Source organism: Pteropus medius, unplaced genomic scaffold, assembly GCF_902729225.1.
Source record: "Pteropus medius unplaced genomic scaffold, Ma_sr-lr_union100, whole genome shotgun sequence".
Lineage (NCBI taxonomy): Eukaryota > Metazoa > Chordata > Mammalia > Chiroptera > Pteropodidae > Pteropus > Pteropus medius.
In genome coordinates, this window is record NW_024345919.1 from 78,089 (window position 1) to 98,701 (window position 20,613).

Below are 20,613 nucleotides of genomic sequence, written 5' to 3' on the forward strand. Positions count from 1 at the left end.
AAATAACATACACACTTCTTCCCAAGGAACTGGAGTAGGTGACCTCTGAATGTATAATCCAAAGTACAGGAAATTTTGTACCACCAAGATGCATTTGGCTATCCTTCACAGAGGTTTTATTAATTAGATGTAGTCACTTACCTTGGCACTCTTATCTTACCTAAGACTTTTAAGATGACATGGCTCCATACATAGCGCCCTGAATTCTTCACCTTGCAGGTGTACCGGCCCTCATCACTGGGCTTCAGAGGCTCAATCTGCAGGGAAGCATCTCCTGCCAGGAAATTGGAAGCAAAGGCCACTCGGCCCTTCTGTTCTTCAGTCAAGTTATTGTAGACATGACGGCTGGAGTAAGTGATTACCTGTGGGATAGACCAATGCAGGTTCAAGCAGTATGACTCTCAGCCTTTTTCTCCTGCTGATGTCAGTTTGAGGAATGGGAGGGAATACTCCCAATGGAATGAAGCAGTCAAGCCTGAGGCCTGATTCTAAAGATCCAAGAGACCTCTGTTCTCAATAAAGTTAAAAATGCAATGTTTAAATCGTGCTGCTTCTTCTAAGAATAAAATAACGCCTCATATTTGTGTAGCATTTTAATTATAAAGTAGTAATTATTAAGTACTCAGAACCATTCCATTTTATAGGTAAAGACTTTTAAATTTGAGTTACATGTTCAAGGTCTCACAGCTAAGTCAAGCTAAGAAGGAAATACACAATAAATACACATAACGATATTAAAAGTTGACTCAGAATTGAGAGAATAGAGGACCAGGATAGGGAGAAAGACCTTTACCCTGTGTACCTTTTCTAACTTTTACATATTCTACCACTTGCATGTGATTTATTCAAATTACACTGTAGTCCCTGTGCTAGGTGCTTTTACATCTAGTTTATTTCTCACGCAATGTTTCCTGAGTGGTCTTTGTCCCCATTTCACAAACAGGTAGCAGAACCTGGATTTGAAAATACCCATTTAAGCCATTTAGTTCATACTTCTGGTATATTACAGTTACCTCTCTCTCCCTTTTCCTACCTGCATTCATTTTGCTACTCATTAACTGCTTATTCAGAAAGTTTGGAAATAAAGAAGAAAAAGGAAAACAAAAAATCTATTTGTTTTGTTCTTACAAAAGTTTAGAGCCCAGTTGAAGAGATTAGAGAAGTTAAGGAGTAGAAGTTAATGGTTAAAGTTCAGGTCTGATACTGAGGACTTCATTGTTTGGCTTTCCTTTTTGACTTCCCTGTGGATTGGTAAAAGTCAGTTAGGTGGGAAAAAATTATGTCCTTTCTTTCCATAAAATACACAAGAGCTTCATGTCTTTGTTTTCCCAGGTAGAGAAACCAAAGTTTAGATTTCCCAACAGAAAATAGTAATCTTGATTTTTATTGCATTTTCAGCTGTCTGCATCATGACCTCTAGTTCTTGAACCTTTCCCTGGTTCTTTTGGTCCATCACCTCACTCCTGTTAGTCACAAAAAACAAGCTGATCTAAGACTTCAAGCTATATAACTTCAGTTTTGCCTTCTTTGCTGCTTAGCAATCATATTCTTAAATTCACTTGATTTAAACATCAGCAAACATTTATAGAATAAATGCTTCCCATCAGGTCAGGAGGAGGCTATTCAAATGAGTAAAACTCGCTTCTTGTCTTAAAGCAATTTATAATAGTAATATAGGAAGAAGGCAAGAGAATTAAAAATGTTAATCGAGCCACAATCAGAGACTGCGATATACTGATCAGCCCTGCAGCCAGGCCTGATCAGGACACCTTCAGAACAAAGGAAGATTTCTGCTATATTACTAACAACCCATTCTCCACACCTATGAAGGAGAAACAGGACCAAAGAGACATTCCCTATGGCTAAAACCATGGAGAACCTGTGGATTAAAGGCTAGGAACCGCCAGCAGGCCTTTCATTCTACATACTCTTCCCCTTCCTCACTGTATGTCCATATAGAAGGAAATGGGTTAACAAAGTCTTTTAAACAACAATTCACAGGAACTAAAGAAAGATATATAAGCTGAATTCCCTGAACACTCAGCCTCCTACTCACTGTCTTTCCAAATCTCTCTTGTTCCTTTCACTCTCTGCCTCCGAGAGAGGAGACTACACTCTGTGGAGTGTTATCCCTTTTCTAATAAACTTTCCTTTTGACTCCAACTTTGACATGTGTGTTGAATTCTTTCTACACTCTCTGCCAAAGGACCCTCTTCTCTCCATGCCGGGCTTTGTCTTCCCCCAACTCAGGGAAATTTGCCCTGTCCTGCATCAATAGGATCAACAAGGAGAGAAGTACGAACATTGAAAAAAGAAAGCATTAACTTGAAATAGTATCAAAGACAGTGTCCCAGAAAAGTTGGTGGCATTTAAGTTAGGCTTTGAAAGATGAATAGACTTAAGTAAGAGATAAGAGAGGCTGGAAGAAGAGAGCTGGAGGGAGGATTCCAGCTACATAGTACAGCACTAAAAAAAAGCATGCAAGCATGTGGGAGTCTGCCCAGCACATTTCTGGCTGCAGCTGTTCCAAATTGTTTCACTTCTACTTAACCCCATCCTCAATCACGTGATGCTCTAAAACTCATTAAATGCTTTCAGAAAAGATGTGGAAACCATCCAATAAAATGTCCATCAATTCTTTCTTCAGTATATAAAACTCTTCAGTATCATCTATTTTGCCCTTACCGCCTGTCTGAGAAAAGAGTTTTCTCCTTTCTCTGCAATGTTCTGTTTCTTCAGCAAACATGTATTGAGCTTGCAGTCCAGGTACTGTGCTGGGAGTTAGAAAACAAACGGAAATAAGACAGAGTTTCTGAGGACCCCACATTCTTGTGGGGGGAAAAAAATAGGGGAGAAAAAGTAAAAGGAAATTAAGGTAAACACTATAACTGCTCATATACTTAAAACATTTTCAGTATACAATTTTGCCCCCTCATTTCAATCAACACCACTACTGTGATAACTCTCATATCCTTAATCTCTATTCCCAACATATTTTTGAGCTCCTGTTTCATATTTCCAGCTGCCTGGCTGTTGTATATTTATTTCTGTCCTCTCTGCTCTACCCCACACAATAACATAAGTTAATGTCAAGTTAATATTAATGTAAAACTCACATTAGCTCTTTCCCAGCTCAAAAACGTTTTATGGCCCCTACCACCTCTGAATGATGACCAGATCTGGTCTAGGGTCCTCAAAATTATCTCTTCTTATTTAGTCCACCTCACATACTGGGTGCAATCAAATTATAAACCTGAGGGTCCTTATGACTTTGGTTAAATTTAGCTTTAACTCCTAGCTCTACCTAGCTCTAGAAATCCTATTTCTCTCTCTATATATGTACCCTTCAGAGACCTAGCCTTTCTCCCAATAATCAGCAAACCCTGAGGCAGCAGAATACAATAGTTGGGACCTAATGGTCACAAGGTTCAGACCTCTGGCAGGCTAAAGATAACATCTTGCCCTAAGTTATGCTTCAGCTCCTGAACCCTAAGGTACAACTGACTGCCCTGGCTACTTTCCCATAAAACCAGGCAGAGAGTCACAGGGGACAGACCTCAAAACTGTCCTCAAGACCTGAAGGAACGGTTTATTACCCTTACCTCACCTCTGACCAATTAGTTCTCAGCAGCAACCCTGAACCCCCTAATCTACAGTGTCTTGTGATTTTGCTCTATATAGCCTCTAACCTACAGATCATTGAGTCATTGAGGAGTTAGGGTTTTGAGCATTAGCTTCCTCTCCTGGGTGGCGCCATTCATAATAGAATAGCCAATCTTTCTCCACTGCAATTCTCCATGTTTAGTGTTTGGCTCTTCTAATACCAGGTGGATGAACTCTTCCTGTTCAATAATAATCACATTATCTTTCTTTAATATGACTTGTACTTTCTTGGTACTCACATGCCTTTGCTCGCTGTGTTTTTTCACTTAGAAAATCTCTTTTCTCCATCTCTCTACATAAAGAAACCCTATCCATACTTTTAAATCCAAAATCAATGTTAACTCCTCATGAAATCTTCCCTGATATGACACTCAGACTATGAATGGTCTCTTTTCTTTGCTCTCATCCATAGCATTTCTTTATACCATTTTAATGTGAGGAGAAATTGTGAAAGACTTTGGACAAATAGGTTGCTGGATCCCCATTCTATAATGTTGGGTGTTGTCCAGGAGCTCCCGTAAGGCCTTCTGATTTTATGTCTGCTGCCTTCGATTGTCTTTGGCTAGGCTATTTTGCAACCCTGAAGTCCTTTCTTTAATAAACATTTACTGAAAACATACTCTGTACTTGGCATTGTGCTAGAGATGATAACAATACAAAGAAATGAGTTTTATAACTGTTGTTAGAGACCAGGACATGCCATCCCCAAATATGTCACTTTGCATATACATAAGAATTAATTCCATCTAAAGGCATCTGGGCTCCTGAAATCCCTTATCTGCCTAAAAGCAGAGTCTCCCAAAAGAATTTAAGTGCCATAAATCCCTTCCCCCAGAGCAACTCTAATCATGTCTTCCAGGAGACCAGATATCATGCACCACAACCAGACAGACATCATCACAAACTAGTATATCTCCCATCTCTTCTCCTAAAGGCCCTTTTATCTTTCTACAAGTGCCCTTTCTGCCCCTCCCTTTCTCCTGCTAAGTTAGATATATTGAGCCTAAGTCCTAACTTCCTCTTTGAGTTACTCAGCTCTGGGTACTTTCATATGTTACATTCTTGATTCACAGGTTAATAAACTTCTCTTGTTTTCTGTCTTTTGTCAATCTGATTTACAGTGCCCCAGCCTGAGAACCTGAGAGTAGAAGGAAAAATGTTTTTTCCTCCTCTATGGTTTTAAAGGACAACTTTAAAAAAGAAAAGTTAAAATCATGACACAGAAAATAAACATGTATCAAAGACTATATTTAACTCATTATTAATGATGGAACTAGAGACATGTTATAATAGGTTGAAATAAGAATGAGACTAAAAGAGATTTCTATTCTTTGGACAAAATTCGTTTGCATCTCTATGGGCAAGAATGATTTGCTTCCCTATGGATAGGAAACATGGCAACACCATCAGCATTCTACAAGTGAATTTTAATTTCTGTGGAAATTCATACATGAGCAAAATTAGACCCTAATTTATGTCCAGAAAACCTGGACTCTAAGCATAAAGATAATGTTCAGGAAGCAGCTCCCTGTGGTGTATGTGGGGGTGGGGGCAAGTTCTCAGGTCCTTGTACGGAGGGCCTGAGAGTCGGGAGAGATCCCCTATTGATATAATAAGGAGGGGAATTAGATCTCTCGAAGGTTGCTTCTCCTGTCCCCACTCTTCTACTGCCTCCTCCCTGAGCATGTCATCTCCAGGTTCAATTTACTGGGTCTCTATGTTAAATACCTGAAGCTCTACTGGGAAGAGTACTGTGCAAGTGGTTCCTTCTGACTGAGTTGAGGGCTGGAGGGGAAATGGAGGCTGGTGGTAGCTTCACTAGGACAGCATCATCAGGCTGCTCCCAGAGGCTAAAGTGAACTGGCTAAAGTGAACTCTTCAAAGGTGTCTTTCATCAGATTAGTAAGCATAGCCACTTAGAGAATATTTAGGAGAGGGAAGAAAGGATATTAGAAAGAGGAGTTGTCAGGCTGGAAATGCGAGCAAAGGCTGGACTTAAATGTTAAGCTGAAGAGATCTAAGATGATGGTAATTTATTGAACAAATTCTGAGCCTCTACAATGTGCTAGCACCTGGTATAGGTACTTTGGAGTTAGCAATGTGCACATCATGTAAAAATTCCAGCCGTCTAGCAGAAAATATTCTAATGGTAGGAAATAGACATAGAAAAACATATGGTACATTGGACAGCATAAAATGCTATGAAGATGACAGCAGGGAAAGGGGATTGAGGGACAGATTGCAATATAAATAAGGTAGTCAAGGCAGACCTCACCAGAGGATGACATTAGAGCAAACACTTGAAGGAGGTATGGAACTAGCCTGGGAGCTATCTAGGAGAAAGAGAGTTCAAGGCAAAGGAAAGAACCAATGCAAAGTCCCTAAGGTGGAAGGGTGCCTGGCATGTGTGAGGAAGAGCAGAGGCCAGGTAGCTGGAGTGAGCCAGGAGAATAGTAGACGAGGTCAGATAGTGGGGCCAGATCATGTAGGGGTTCGTGGTCCACTGTAAAGAAGATGGCTTTTACTTGGAGGTAAATGGTGGGGCTATTTTAGGATTTTGAGCAGAAGAATATCATGAGAATAAGCCAAAGGAGGCCAGTTTCCAAAGGAGTGGAAATAGGGAAACCAGTCAAGAATCTGTTGTAGTGAAGGCAAGAGGTTCACTGCCTCCAGGGTGACAGCAGTGGGAGTGATTAGATTCTGAATGCATTTTGAAGTTAGAGTCTATTTACTGGATTTTGCGATAGATTGACCACCTCATTTAAATGTACATTATGGTTATGAGAAAAAAAGTGGAATCAAGGACTTCTCCCAGGTTTTTGGCATGAACCAGAAAGGAGAGAATTGCCATCAATGAAGAGGTGGGAAACTGGGCAGAGCAGGTTTGGGATCAGAGTATTCAGGGTGAGGAGGAGGATCAGGAGTTTAGTTTTGGACTTAGCACATTTGAGACCCAAACGAGGCATTGAGTAAGGAGTTGTGTAAACACACACACACACACACATAAATATCTGCTATTCAGGTGTGAGGCCTACACTGGAAATACGCATTTGGAAATTATGAGCATGTGGATGGCATTTAAAGCCATGACACTAAATAAGATGGCTGAGGGCATGAAAATAGAGGCCAAGAAGAGAGAAGGGAAAATAAGGCTATCCAAATAGAGGATACCTAAACATAAAGACAAAAACTGTGGATGAAAACAAAGGGGTTCTGTGGAAAGTAACCTCACAGGGTGATCTGATCATAAATTCCTAACTAGGTTGGCCATTTTGGGTAGTCACACCCCAGGAATACCACTTCTTAGTCAAAGGTTTACCTTTACCTTAGGCAAGCCCTGCCCATTGTTTCTGTGTATCTAGGTTAAGACACCTTTGATATAACCACCCCAAGAAAGTACATAATCTTGTTAATTATCCTGTAATCCAATCCCCACCTTGCTTTCTCCCACCTCCATACAATCTTCCTTGTGTTCCCTCATTAATTTCAAAAAGGAACTGCAAACTTATTCTCTTAAGCATTTATCTCAGTCTGCTGAGATCTTACTGCCAGGTGTATCCTCTTTGGGCTGAAGCAGATTTTTATAAAAATTCTTATAAAATTTTTATAAAACTTTGACCTCAAAGGCAAGAGAAGTAAAAGCAAAAATAAATGAATGGGACTACATCAAACTAAAAAGCTTCTGCACAGCAAAAGTAACCGTCAACAAGGTAAAGAGACAACCATCCGAATGGGAAAATATATTTGTAAGCAATGCCTTCGATAAGGGCCTAATATCCAAAATATACAAAGAACTCATAAGACTCAATAACAACAAGAAAACAAACAATCCAATCAAAAAATGGGAAGAGAGTCTACGGCCATGCCACCCTGAACATACCTGATCCCATCTGATTAAACAGGGTCAGGCCTAGTTAGTACTTGGATGGGAGACCACCTAAGAATACTAGGTGCTACAGGCATTAAAAAAAAAATGGGAAGAGGACTTAAACAGACAATCCTCCCTAGAGGACATACAAATGGCCAACAAATATTTGAGAAGATGCTCAACATTGCTAGCTATTAAGGAAATACAAATCAAAACCACAATGAGATACCATCTCACATCTGTTAGGATAGCTATAATCAACAGGACAAGTAATAAAAATGTTGGAGAGGATGCAGAGAAAAAGGAACCCTCATACACTGCTGGCGGGACTGCAAATTGGTATAGCCACTATCGAAAACAATATGGAAGTTCCTCAAAAAACTAAGAATTGGCCTACCATATGATCCAGCAGTCCCTTTACTGGACTGCTGGATCATATGGTAAAACTCTATTTACCCTAAAGACTTGAAAACTCATATCCAAAAAGATATTTTTCACACCAATGTTCATAGCAGCATTATTCACGGTGGCCAGGACATGGAAGAAACCAAAGTGTCCTATGATAGGTGATTGGATAAAGAAGCTGTGGTACATATACAATGGAAGGAATGTTACTCAGCCATAAGAAGAGATGAAATACTGCCATTTGCAACAACATGGATGGACCTCAAGATAATCATGCTAAGTGAAATAAGCCAGACAGAAAAAGTTGAAAATCACATGATATCACTTATATGTGGGATATAAACCTAAAAGCAACAAATGAACAGGACAAACAAACAGAGACTCATGGACATGGACAATAGACTAGTGGTAGAGGGTAGGGAGAGGGGGAATATAGACAGGGTAAAAGGGGTCAAATATGTGGTGACAGAAAGAAATCTAACTATGGGAGGTGAACACACAGTGTAAACATATATATGTGGGAGGTGAACACACAGTGTAAACATATATATGCCTTACTGTTAAAATGTACAGCTGAAACTTATCGCATTTCATTAACCAATGTCACCAAAAAAATTTTAATTAATTTAAAAAAATTCTCCACAGGTTTGGACATTGCTATGTTGAAAGAACTTAGAGTGAAATATCACCAACCTCAGAGTCAAATAAGTGACTATCATCTTGGATCTCTTTAGATTAACATTGAAATCTTAGCCTTTGTTCTCATTCCCAGCCTTACTTCTGAATGACAATTATTTTTTCATTTCTTTTCTTTTCTTTTTATTTTTTAATTAGTTTTGGATATAAAGCACAATGTTTAGGCATTTATATAATTGATGATGTGATCACTCTGATTACTCTAGTACCCATCTGGCACTATATATAGCCATTACAATATTATTGACACTATATTCCACATCCTTGTGACTGTTTTGTAACTAATTTATATCTCTTCATCTCTTCACCTTTTTCAACGTGCTCCCCAATGCCCCTCCCCTCTGGCAATCACCAGTTTGTTTTCTGTACCTGTGAGTCTGTTTTTGTTTTGTTTTGTTTTTTTCTTTCGTTCCTTAGATTCTGCGTATAAGCAAAATTACATTGGTATTTGTCTTTCTTTGACTTATTTCACTCAGCATAATACCCTCTAGGTCCATCCATGTTGCAAATGATAAGATTTCATTTGTTTTTATGGCTGAGTAATATTCCATTGTATATATATACTATAATTTCTTTATCCAATCATCTATTGATGGGCACTTAGGTTCCTTCCATATCTTGGCTATTGTAGATAGAGCCGCAGTAAACATAGAGGTGCATAAATCTTTACGAATTAGTGTTTTGGTTTTCTTTGGATAAATACTCAGAGGTGCAATTGCTGGGTCAAAAGGTAAGTCTATTTTAAACTTTTTGAGGAACTTCTAAATTGTATTCCATAGCAGCTATACCAATTTGCAATCCCACCAACAGCACGCAAGGGTTCCCTTTTCTCCACATCCTCTCCAACACTTGTTTTTTGATTTGATAATAGTCATTCTGACATGTATGAGATACATTTCATTGTGGTTTTAATTTGCATTTCTTTAGTGATTAGTGACCTTGAGCATTTTTTCATATGGGATGACAACTCCTCCCTCTTCCTCCTACTCTCTCCTAGAGCCTCAACGATTTGAAACATGGAACTACATGCTAAGAGAGGAGGCAGGAGAAGAGTGGGGACAGGGGAAGCAGCCTTCAAGAGATCTAATTCGCATCCTTATTATATAATAGGGGATCTCTTCCTACCCAGGCCTGAAGACTTGCCCCCACTCCCACATACACAGGGAGCTACGTCCTGAACATTATCTTCATGCTGAGAAATATTCTGGAAAGAACAAGAAATGCATGATTTCAGTCAAATGTCCAGTGTTTACTTCCAGACAGACATTTTGTCTTGAATTTCTGCATTTTTTTTTTTTTTAATAGAAGCTACAAGTTATAAGGGAGGCGACAAAGGGAAGGAAGGGGATTTAGCTGTAAGAATCTTAGGTTCAGATCCAAAATCTATTTTGGGCAAGGGCCTTCACCTTTTAAAGCTTAAAATGTTTAATGTCTAAGTTTTCTGGAGATTAATTAAGGCCTAATTTTTCTCTTATATTAAAAGAAAATTAGGATAATAATTCTTATTCTACCGACTTCACAGGCTTATAGTAAGAATTTTAAGAGATGAAATCTATGAAAGGCCATTGTTCCTTCACTCAGTAACCATTTAGTGACCAAGCACAGTGCTTGGCTCTGGGCCCAGGAATGTGAATCAGACATAGAAATGAAAATCCATCAACACAAGTGATACATTTAGTCCAGAATTTTTATTTTTACTTTAAAAACATATACTTGGTATTTATTTTATGCTAAGCACTACCCTAAATACTTTACAAATATTAACTCCTTGCATTAAAAAAAGGCACAGGATACATTAAAAAGCTGAAGACAAGATTAAAGAGATTCAGGATGTGAGCGTCTCCAATAAATGGCTTAAAGGCCATTCCTTTGTTTATTTTTTTTTTAATTTTTTTTTTCAGGCGAGACAACCTTTGGTTGACTTCACAGATTGCAAGGACCTTGTCAGCTTACAATCTCTTATTTTTTAAGCCTACAACACCTGGTCTTCCTAGGTGGTTTCCCATCCAAGTACTAACCAGGCCCAACTCTGCTTAGCTTCCGAGATCAGACGGGATCGGGCTTGTTCAGGCATGGCGGTAGACCCATTCCTTTGTTTAATAAGTATTGGTAGAATGTCTTTGATGAGGGCGGTACCTGTATGTCAGTCTGAAACTGGGGCCCTACAGTTGAATCCTGCTGGGACAGTTCTTTTGGGCCTTTCTGTATTCACTAATTAGTGGCTGCATTTCCCAGTGAGACTAGGCATCCCAGGGAGAAGTTCTGAGGGCCAGGGAGAGGTTCCTATCCTATTCTGATCCCTTAATGTGCAACCAACCTCATGTGCCAGGTCGTGGCCAGGACCATTTGAGCCTTTTCTTCGTCCTACCTCGCTGCTTTTTTGTTTTTCCCCCAATCAGATGAAAGGAACCAAAATTTTGCTACCCTGAAGCTGCTTTTTGGGATATTGATTTTCAGCTGTTTATTAAGAAACAAGATTGAGAAAGAGCCTTTGAGCCTCCCCGACTTCCCTGCCCAAGAGGTTCAGACAGAGAAACCTGTTTCAGGAAGGGAGCTTGGGCTTGATTGCCTTAAAAAATTTCACCCTGGCGTTAGACCCTAAGCTTGTTAGCTAGATACCTACTATGTCTCAATGTTTCTGAGTTCCCTAGCAATTTCCCTGCCATTTGTGTTCTACTCTTCCTCAACTACCTGTAAATCGCCAATTCTGATTTGATAATAGTCAAATCTAAAACCCTAGACCTGCTCTTTCTCCTTTTTCCAGTCTTATAAATCCAATGTTGCCTTAATATCTCGAATTTTTATGCTTATGTGAATTTCTCCATGTGCATATGTTAAAATTTTGATTTTCTCCTGTTAATCTGTCTGTTAATTTGATTATTAGCACAGTTAGAAGAACTTAGAAGGTGGGAGAAAACATATTGATTTTTTTTAGCCCCCACACAGATAAAACTTAAAAATTCTGACTCAGAAAACTGAACATATTATTTTGCAATTATTTCCATAGAGTTTCTAGTATTCAGCTTAAAGACCTGTGTTTACACTCAGACCAGGAAGAACTACGATCACAACCCTTCTCCCAATATGATACTTGTTTGTTTAAAATGTTTGCAGGGCATCGTTGGCCCCAAGTCCTGGTACACTCAGTAGGATGGATAGGTTTCTTGCGGGGTGGAAGGAGGGGCCATAGAAATGACAAACCGGTGGGACAGTGGGTAGAGGATGAAATACATTAGCAATAGGAAAAAAAGTGTAAGCCTTAGAGTTCATCTCCTAAGACCAAAAGTGAAGGGCTGACATTTGAAGATAGAACAAGTAAGCCTGGAACACCTAGCTTACTTATTATCTTCTTTCTTTCTGACTTTTTCATATCTATGTACCTGTAGGTGGTTAATCACCTACAAGGAAGTCAGTTTGTGCCTCCAAGGAAGAATGAAACGATTCTAAACGTAGAGATCAGTAAAAACATGGGTAATTTTTAGGAACTTTGGTGTTTCGTGGGCCTTGGAAGGTTGGTGACCCTTTTTGGTCTAGGTGATTTCTTTCCTGTTCATTTAATATTTGGTCTAACATCAAGAACTACCTTTGTCTTTAAAAGTACATTGGACTTTAGAGAGCCTTGGTAGGTGTGGATCAGAGTGGCCTTAGGTTGATTTAGACTGCTAGAAGTAAGTACACTATGGTAGGAGCTTTCACACTTTTTGAACAGACTCACATTTTTCTTTATGACCCAGCACACACATAGCATACACATATGTAACTGAAACATAAGCTTCATGAAGCAGTGTATATGTCATACCCTCTGTTATTTTCTAGTCTATGTTAAAACAAAAAGTCTGGTTGCTTAGGATCCACTATGGGTCTTAATTTTGAAAAAAATACTGCACCAGTGCAAAGTAATTGAGAGAAATACTGGGAAGTCTAGTAGTCTACATTCAAATGGGAGCTCTTCCACTTACAACTATGTGCCTTGGGTTAGTTAATTAACTTTCCTAAACCCTAAGGTGCTCAACTAGAAGACAGGGATAAACTACTTCATAGGATATTTTGGGAATGAGATCGTAAGCACTCACGATCACTTCTATTACTCTGATCCTGCATTCAAGAAAGTCCCTAAGGGTTCCAAAAGTGTTCAGCTTAGTACCCCAGAAATATTAATCATTCCATATGTTTGTATATCAAAGCTCCCCTGGCTAAAAGCCTCCATCTATTTTCCGTTACCTATGCACATTGTGGACTAAAACTTGGCCCTCTGCAGGTGGCAGCTAAAGCCAGTGCAGCCTGAACCATACCTCATTTTTGGCCCCTGCCCTCACATCTTTGAATAGCCTAACCCACAAACACAATGTCCCTTGATTCTGAACAATGTCCTCTGATGTGTCTTTGTCTTGGATCATTAAGTCTTTTCTTTCTGAAATGTTTTCCCCTCCTTTATTTTTGCTTAAATAACACCTACACAGGCTTCATGATCAAGCTCAAGAATCGCCTGCTGTATATGGGCTTTCCTGGTGACTGATTATCTCCCCTTTCTCCAAAATCCTGTCCTTATATTTAATGAAAAAAATAGAGATAACTACACGTATTCTCCAACTTTGAAAAGCAGAGATCATACAACTCCAAAATAATCTTTATATAATTAAAGAACCCTTGTTCAATATGAGAATTTCTTTACACTTCTAACACAAATTGGGACTCAGTTACAGCTTTGCATTTTGGCTCAGTTTTTTTTTTTTTTTTAAGACATACTGTGAATCTCAGATACTTGTGTATTTTTTTGTTTTATTTCGTTTTTAGTTCTAGGAAATGTAGTGCTGAGACTCAGCCATCAATCAGGGTGTGATGGGAGAAAATGAACATAAATTTGATTATTTTGCAAATAAACAAAAAATTAAATATATGAATTGCAGCTGTTGTGGGGCTGTTTGTCATGTGGCATGTCTGGTGGACCAGATGCATTGTTAGCCAGAAGAGGTATGACAATTTGTTAGGACTCGTATGGAACAGATGGATCATCTCAATTTTCTGGCAGTTGCTCTGCCATCCCATGCCCTGTGTAGCAATGGTGAAACTACCTTGAATGAGATGGATGTCGTCCCTTCTCTCTGATTTAGATCATGAATTTTCTTGTTCAAAGCCAGAGAGAAAGGTGAAAGGGTGAAAGTGTGGCCAAGAAGCTTGGCATGGGGATTGGAACACCTCTGTCCTAATTTATCCATCTGAAAAATAGAGGGGAAAGTTTTCTGTTGTGTGTTCCTGATCAACCTTGGGGTACGTGGTCACTCTTACTTTGGAAATTCTACTGTTTCCATCCCTATAATCAGAAGGAAAGCGCTAGAGTTCTAGTGGTCATACTATCTAGGCTGAAATTCAAATATTCCTAAGACTGCTTACCCACCCCCCAAATGTTCCCTGCATATCTGAGCATCCTAGACAAAAGGAAGGAAAACAGATTGAAATGCAAAGCTAAACTTGAGATCTAGGTCACTGGTTAGCCTACTTTAAGCACCACATCCATTACAACCCTTTCTGTATTTTATTTTTCAGTCACTCTCATTCCCAACACCCTGGCAATTAAAAAACTTTGGCAAATTCACTTACTAAATTTTTACTAACCCTTTCCTGATATCCCAACCACCCATGACTGTAGTTTTAAGCCCTTACTGTATAGCCTGAAATTGTTTAACTGCTGTTGCTTCTACTCAAGTCCCCCTTAAATCAATGTGCCACACGGTACCAGAGTGATTGCTCTAAAATGCAAATATATCCCTCTCACTCTTAACATCCATCAAGAACTCCATGACATTGTGGAAAACAAATTCTAAGCTCCCTAGTATGGCATACTAGATCTTTTATGTCTTAGCCTCGCAACCTCTGCAGGCTCATATTTTGACTTCACCTATCCTAGATGCTTATGATTTCCCAGAATTTTTTAGTTTTTGTGTCTGTGCTCTGTGATTTCCTCTGGGCAACATCTTCTGCCAACACTCAGATCAGCTGTGCCTTCTCACAAGAAGCACTCTTTGACTTCTCCCCTTCTCCACCTACTCTCAGCCAATGGCTTCTCCTTTGTATTCATCTAGGACACTTTGCTTAACTCTATCACAATAGATATTTATCTCTTCAACCAGCTCCTTCATGGTAGAGTATGTGTATAGGAACCCATATTTTAAAAATTTAACTAAATTTTTTAATTGATTTTTTTATTGAGGAAACATTGGTTCATACTAAATTTATTTTTAATCTTTTAGTACTTCTAATAGTGCCAAGCTTTTCCACCATCAGGGTCTTTGCATAATTAGTTATGTCTGAGATAAATTTCTCCTCATATTCTCCTTATTTTCTACATAGAACAAGTTATAATTTCAAATTATTTATGAAGGTAATATAGCTAGTATTTAACAGCCTAGGTACTGATGTCAGAGTGCCTAATTTCAAAATGCAGAATGGGTGACCTTAAGCAATTTTCTCACTTTGTGTATCTATGTGCACATGACTCAGTTTCTTATTTGTAAAGTCGGTAATAATCCCGGTTATGAGGATTAAGTTGAATGAGATAATATGTGCTAAACAGACTTGTGCCTGGCATGTAGCTAATATTTATTGCTTTCTACTTTAAAAAAATGTTGTTTAAATTATTCAATGTCATTTCACTGTAAGCTCCAAGAAACTAAGGACTCTGATATTTTCTTTACTATTGTATCCCAGTGCCTAGCATGGCATACTAGAAAGCGCAAAATAAATTTGTGTAATTTGAATGACTGAATAAATAACAATCCTTACTTTAGAATATTAACTGAAGATAAGGAAGGAACTGTGGTGCTTATCACAGCGATATCAGAAGCCATATCAGTGGCTTTCTTTAATCAACAATTAACTTCCTAACCCTTATATTCACTTGGCTCCATAACCAAGCAACTCTTTTTTCCTTTTGTTTAAATGGAAACATTTGGGTGAAAGTTAGATGCAGTCATTCTTGGGTTTTTATTAGAGGAAATTGTGCTCTTATTTACTTCATTCGGAACTGAGTATCATGTCTAAGATTAAGAAGTTGTTGGAATAAACATGCTCAGGTTAAGGTGACCTTGCTCTACAGAGAACAGAGAGAGTCTTAGGGTGATGCACGAAATGACAAGCATTATCAAAATAACAAGGCAATGTAGGCAGATTTTAAGCAGGTTAAACTCCAACAGTGATCCTTATGATCACTGCTTATAATTTCCCAGAATTTTTAAAATTTATTCTTAGTGAAAACCTTAGCTTCTGCCTATAAAAACCATCTTATGAAATTAGTGGTATAGACAGAGGAGAGGAAAGGACAACTTTTCACTTTTTAGTAGGGAAAGAAGTAAAGTTCTAAAGTCAGCTTCCCTAAGTTACAAATTCTTTTAAAATCACAAATCCTTCAATGCAGAGTTTTAGAAATAAGTCAGTGGGTAAAAGGAGTGAGAATAGTTATGCTAGAAAACCTAGATCGAGGAAAGAAAGGTACAGTGGCTAAATACAGCCAAGGCAGAAAGGATAACAGTAGGTTACTTAGTTCTCATTCTCTAATAAAGGCCCTCCAAGCAGACTATCAGGAGCAGAGCACTACAAGTTCTGTTCACACTGCCAAAAGCTTGTAAAAACCAATGGACCATCATGATGGGCCTATGTAACCTGAGCACAGAAGGACCAGGGCCAGGTCCTTTATTTTCCAACTCTAGAACCAGTATCTATTGTCTAGCTTGCCAATTAAATGTATTAAACATTTTCTTGTCCTGCATTTGTTCCTCTGTATCATATGTCATTTGTCATATGACATGATCTTAGCACTTAGAAGTCATGACTTTGTGCAAAGCTCAAGCATAGGCAGGTGGTAATGGTTTCAGAGGAGGAAGAGAAGCAGGCTTCCCTGTACAGGTATAGTTCTGGCACACTAGACTAGAGAATCAAGTTGCTGCATCTTAGTCCCCTTCTTAGGAAAGACACTAGAAGTGCAGATTCCTTCCTTGGGCAAATGACAGATGGCTTTCTAGTAGTTCTTGCTTGTCCAAAGAACATAAATTCTCTATTCCTTACAACTCCAATATCCTTCTTGTTTATAGTTTTGTATCTAATGTCTTTCAACTATAAGCCTGATTAAAAAAGCAATTGTAGCCCTTCCTGACCTGATGAGAAAAGCTGGAGGACTAAGGAAAGGTAAAAGAAGGAGGCCGAGGGGAAAAGGAGGAGGGGCCTCTACTCCAGTAGATATATACTTACCACTTTTTGGTTCCCTTCATTGTCAGTGAGCAGCCATTCGATATCCAGGGTGTCTTTTTCTGGAAGTCCCAGTTGATGATGACAGGGCAAAGTGACTTTTTCCTCTGCCACTCTCTTGATCTCAGTGTGAGTCCCCAAGGTTCCAACATAGCAGGAAACTGGAAGAGGAAAACCTCTAATGAGTAAAGCAGAAACTGGATAGCAATGTGTGGGAAGCAAATACTGCAATTAATCATTATTGGATGCTCTTGTGGCCAAGGAGCAAGTCAAGGTGTTGGAAGAATCCAAGACCAGAAGTGCTGAAGTCCCAGGGTCTCACACTGGCTCCTCCATTAACTAAATTCATCATATCTTCCTTAAGTCTGCCAAAGTACACTTCTATTAATGCCTGTCTTTCCTACCTTATTGGGTTTTTATGAATGATGAAATCGCTCAGGTCAAGAACAACTGCGTTTTTTTATCTTTCTCTCCTCTATTAGCAAAGGCTTCTGATAGGACAGAAACCAAAAGAGAACTTAGCATTGTCCCCAGAAAAGGCTGATACCAGTTTACTCCTTAGAGCCTTCTTAGAAACAGATTACCCTTACAGACCTCTGAGTAAGTGTAGAAATGCCTTAGGGAACAAGTGGGCTCTTGGGGGCAGTTCCTGCTTCCCTTAGGGACACACATTCTCTTATAACCCCAACTTCTATCTTCTATTCTCTAAAATTTCATATCATAGGGCTTCAAAATATGAAGCAACTCTTTCTATCCAAAGCGAAATTCTTAGTTACCACATTTGGATCCTGTCCCTCTATTGATCCGATACCCCTTTAGTCAACAGGAATCCAGTTCTATTTTTGGTTTTCTTTACCTTCAACTTTCATCTTTTTCCAGGAATGGTACCCTGTCAGCAACTTTGGACTCCAAGCTCATCTTCTCTCCTTCCTATTAATCTCTCTCTTAGTACCTGGTTAAGGCTCTGACATTGTTGACTACTAAATCTATAGGACTGATGACTGAAGAATTGATATGATGAAACCCCACCTAGATTCTAGGTATGATGCGCCTGGCATTCCAAATGTGCTTTAGCTCTGGATCTTCTTTTATCTCCTTACATAGTAATAAAGGAGATCAGTGTGAAAAATGATCTCTTTCAAGCCATTCACAATGGAACAGAATCATACAACCTCCAAGGTAAAACAGACTCAAGTGCTTGTGTAAAGTCCTCTCTTCTGGAGGGGACTCGTTGCCACCTCAGAAGCATTTTAAGCACTAAAGACCAAGGATCATGACTAGCCGAAACATATAAGCTACCTCTCTTATTCCCGTTCATTTCCCAAAGTTGATTAACAGCAAATCTGTGGGAAGGAAAAGGGCCTCTATTCTTGCCTGCAGGGAAAAGTAACTAGAGAGAAAGGAGCAGGGGAAACTGGTTTGTTCTCTCTACTGGGGAGCTGATTGGCTGAAACTGCAGGGTTACAGCCCTCGGAGGCATCTACCTTAAGAGCAGCAGCACGTGGATTGTCAAGCTCCATAGAAATAGGCTGAGCATAAGAAGGAGCTCCAGAACCAACAGGATAGGCCCCTTGTATGATCTTACTGATATTCTCAACGAAGTTTTTGTTATTTCTGTTTAGGATTTGACACTGCAATGGGAGTAGCCATGATTTAGTGAGCAATTCCTATGGTTTGGCTCTAGACCGAGCACTCAAACCTATAAAGAAAGGATTACTATTCAAATTTCTTGAGGAAACATAAAGAGAAGATTAGCAACTTGCCCAATACCACACAGCAAGGAAGTGACAGAGCAGGGGCTCCACCCAGGTCTGCCTCACTGAAGAGCTCACTCTGACAGTCATGCTTTGTGCTCACGCCCTGTGTTTTATGTGGCTTCCTGGATTTCTGGTTCTCCTACTAGCCAGTAAGCACCTTAAAAGTTAGCGCCATTCACCACTGCATTTCCATAGCACCCAGCTCTGGGTCTTACGCACTGCAAATGCTCTATAAATATTTACTGGATTGATTTGAATCTAAGTCATGCATTCATTTTACCAATGAGTAAATTGAGGCCCAGGGATAAAGGAATCAGCCCAATATCCTATAGTTTATTTAGTGGCAGAAATAACCCATATAAAACCCATCCTCCTTCAGTCCCCATAAAGCAGCTATAGAGCAGGAAGGAAATTAGCCAGTTTGCACTGTACTAAGCTAAGCTTGCAAGAAGTTCTTGCTTCTGTCCCTGATCGCTTCACACTAGACAACGCTGCTCAAATGAAATCAGTGTCCCACACCCCTGGCAAAGCTAGAAAGCCCAGCACCAATTTGATGCATACACTAGGCACTTACTATACGTTGAATAAATAAGTGCAAAAATCAGCTATGAAAGTTGCCAACTTAAACCACTAGAGGGAATCAAAGGCTCAGGTTTAGTTGATGTCCCAAAAGCGAAGGAACATAGTGGTGGGTGGTGTGCTTTGCCAGAGTGCCAAGTTCTATTTATATCATACCCAGAATTAAATACAGCAGTGCAGGGAGGGGACCACTCAGTGAATACAAATGACTTTACCAAGGCAGGGAGCCTCAAGATCAGTGAATGCACCTCTACTCTTTCCTGAACCTCAGCTCCCCAGACTCAAAGAGACCACTGAGAACCCTGCAGATTTGTCAGGTCCTTCTACACTTTTTTTTTTTTTAACCCACATCCCAGCTCTGTAGCCTAAGTGGATGGGGGCCTGAGCTCCCCAGGCTTGGCAATGGTTATATTGTCCCTTCCTGCTCACCCACCAGGTGGCTGACCCATGCTCAGCAAGGGTCAGCCACCTGGTGGGTGAGCAGGAAGGGGCAATCTAAACACCCAGGGGGCAGCCTTGGGTTTCCTGGGCATTGTAGTATTCATCTTCATTAGGAAAGACCTTAAAGATCATCAAGATTTCACTTATGAGGAAACTACAGCCTGGGGAATTGAAATATCAAGTCACAAAGTTAGTTAGTGGCAGATGCAAGGGAAGAACCAAGTGGCAGAGGCTGGGTGTTTGGGACACTTGCAGCCTTTGACAGTGGGGAGAGCTGCTGGAAGGTGGCAGTGGGGAGGACCGCCTCCATTTCTGTGTGCACATGCACAATGCAATCATGGAAGCTGTGGGCTCTCCCAAAGTGGAGGCTTCTGCATGCAACTCAGGCATTTAACAAAGGACTGTTGGGAGCTTGGAAGAATTACCCTCTCTGAGCCTCAGTGTTCTCATCTGCAAAGTGGGAATTAAATGAGCTGAGGTAAAGCACCTGGCAATGGCACATAGGCATCTCCCGCCAAAATGTTCTCAACTAGAAGGGCTTTTTCTCAGATGACTGCTGCCTACAGTCAGTTAAGATTAGTTTAAACTTTTATTTTCTAAAAAGCATTTACATTTATTAAAGTTTCTCTTGAACCTTCAAGACCTCCTTCAAAGATATAGGACAGAAGTAACATTTTTTTTCAATGTGAATACTTTGATATAACTGAGGGAAAAATAAACAACATATTTTGAAGATGAATCCATTGATAATAGTACATTTTTAAAAAGTGATTTCAACAATTCCATTCACATTAAAACACTCATACTGAAGTCTTTTAAAAAGTATGTACAAAGAACTAGCATTGTATCTGTGGTCAGATAAATGTCTTGGATGACTCAAGAAAATTCATTTCGTCCAACTTAACAAAGCCTATAGCCTTCCCATACTGACAGAAACACTGTTTACATTACATATTGAGGCCGTGT

General features: G+C 39.5%; 1 protein-coding gene and 1 pseudogene across 1 annotated transcript in view; both read right to left on the minus strand.

Moving 5' to 3' along the window:
- Positions 1-20,613, minus strand: part of CLMP (CXADR like cell adhesion molecule) — an 87,666-nt gene that overhangs the window by 5,499 nt on the left and 61,554 nt on the right. Inside the window, exons 2-3 of the mRNA XM_039874826.1 lie at positions 16,874-17,031; positions 161-362 (exon numbers count right to left, since the gene is read on the minus strand). Coding sequence (XP_039730760.1) covers positions 161-362; positions 16,874-17,031 — 360 coding nt within the window. The remainder of the gene's footprint in view (positions 1-160; positions 363-16,873; positions 17,032-20,613) is intronic.
- LOC120612422 (uncharacterized) lies at positions 10,602-10,716 on the minus strand (annotated as a pseudogene).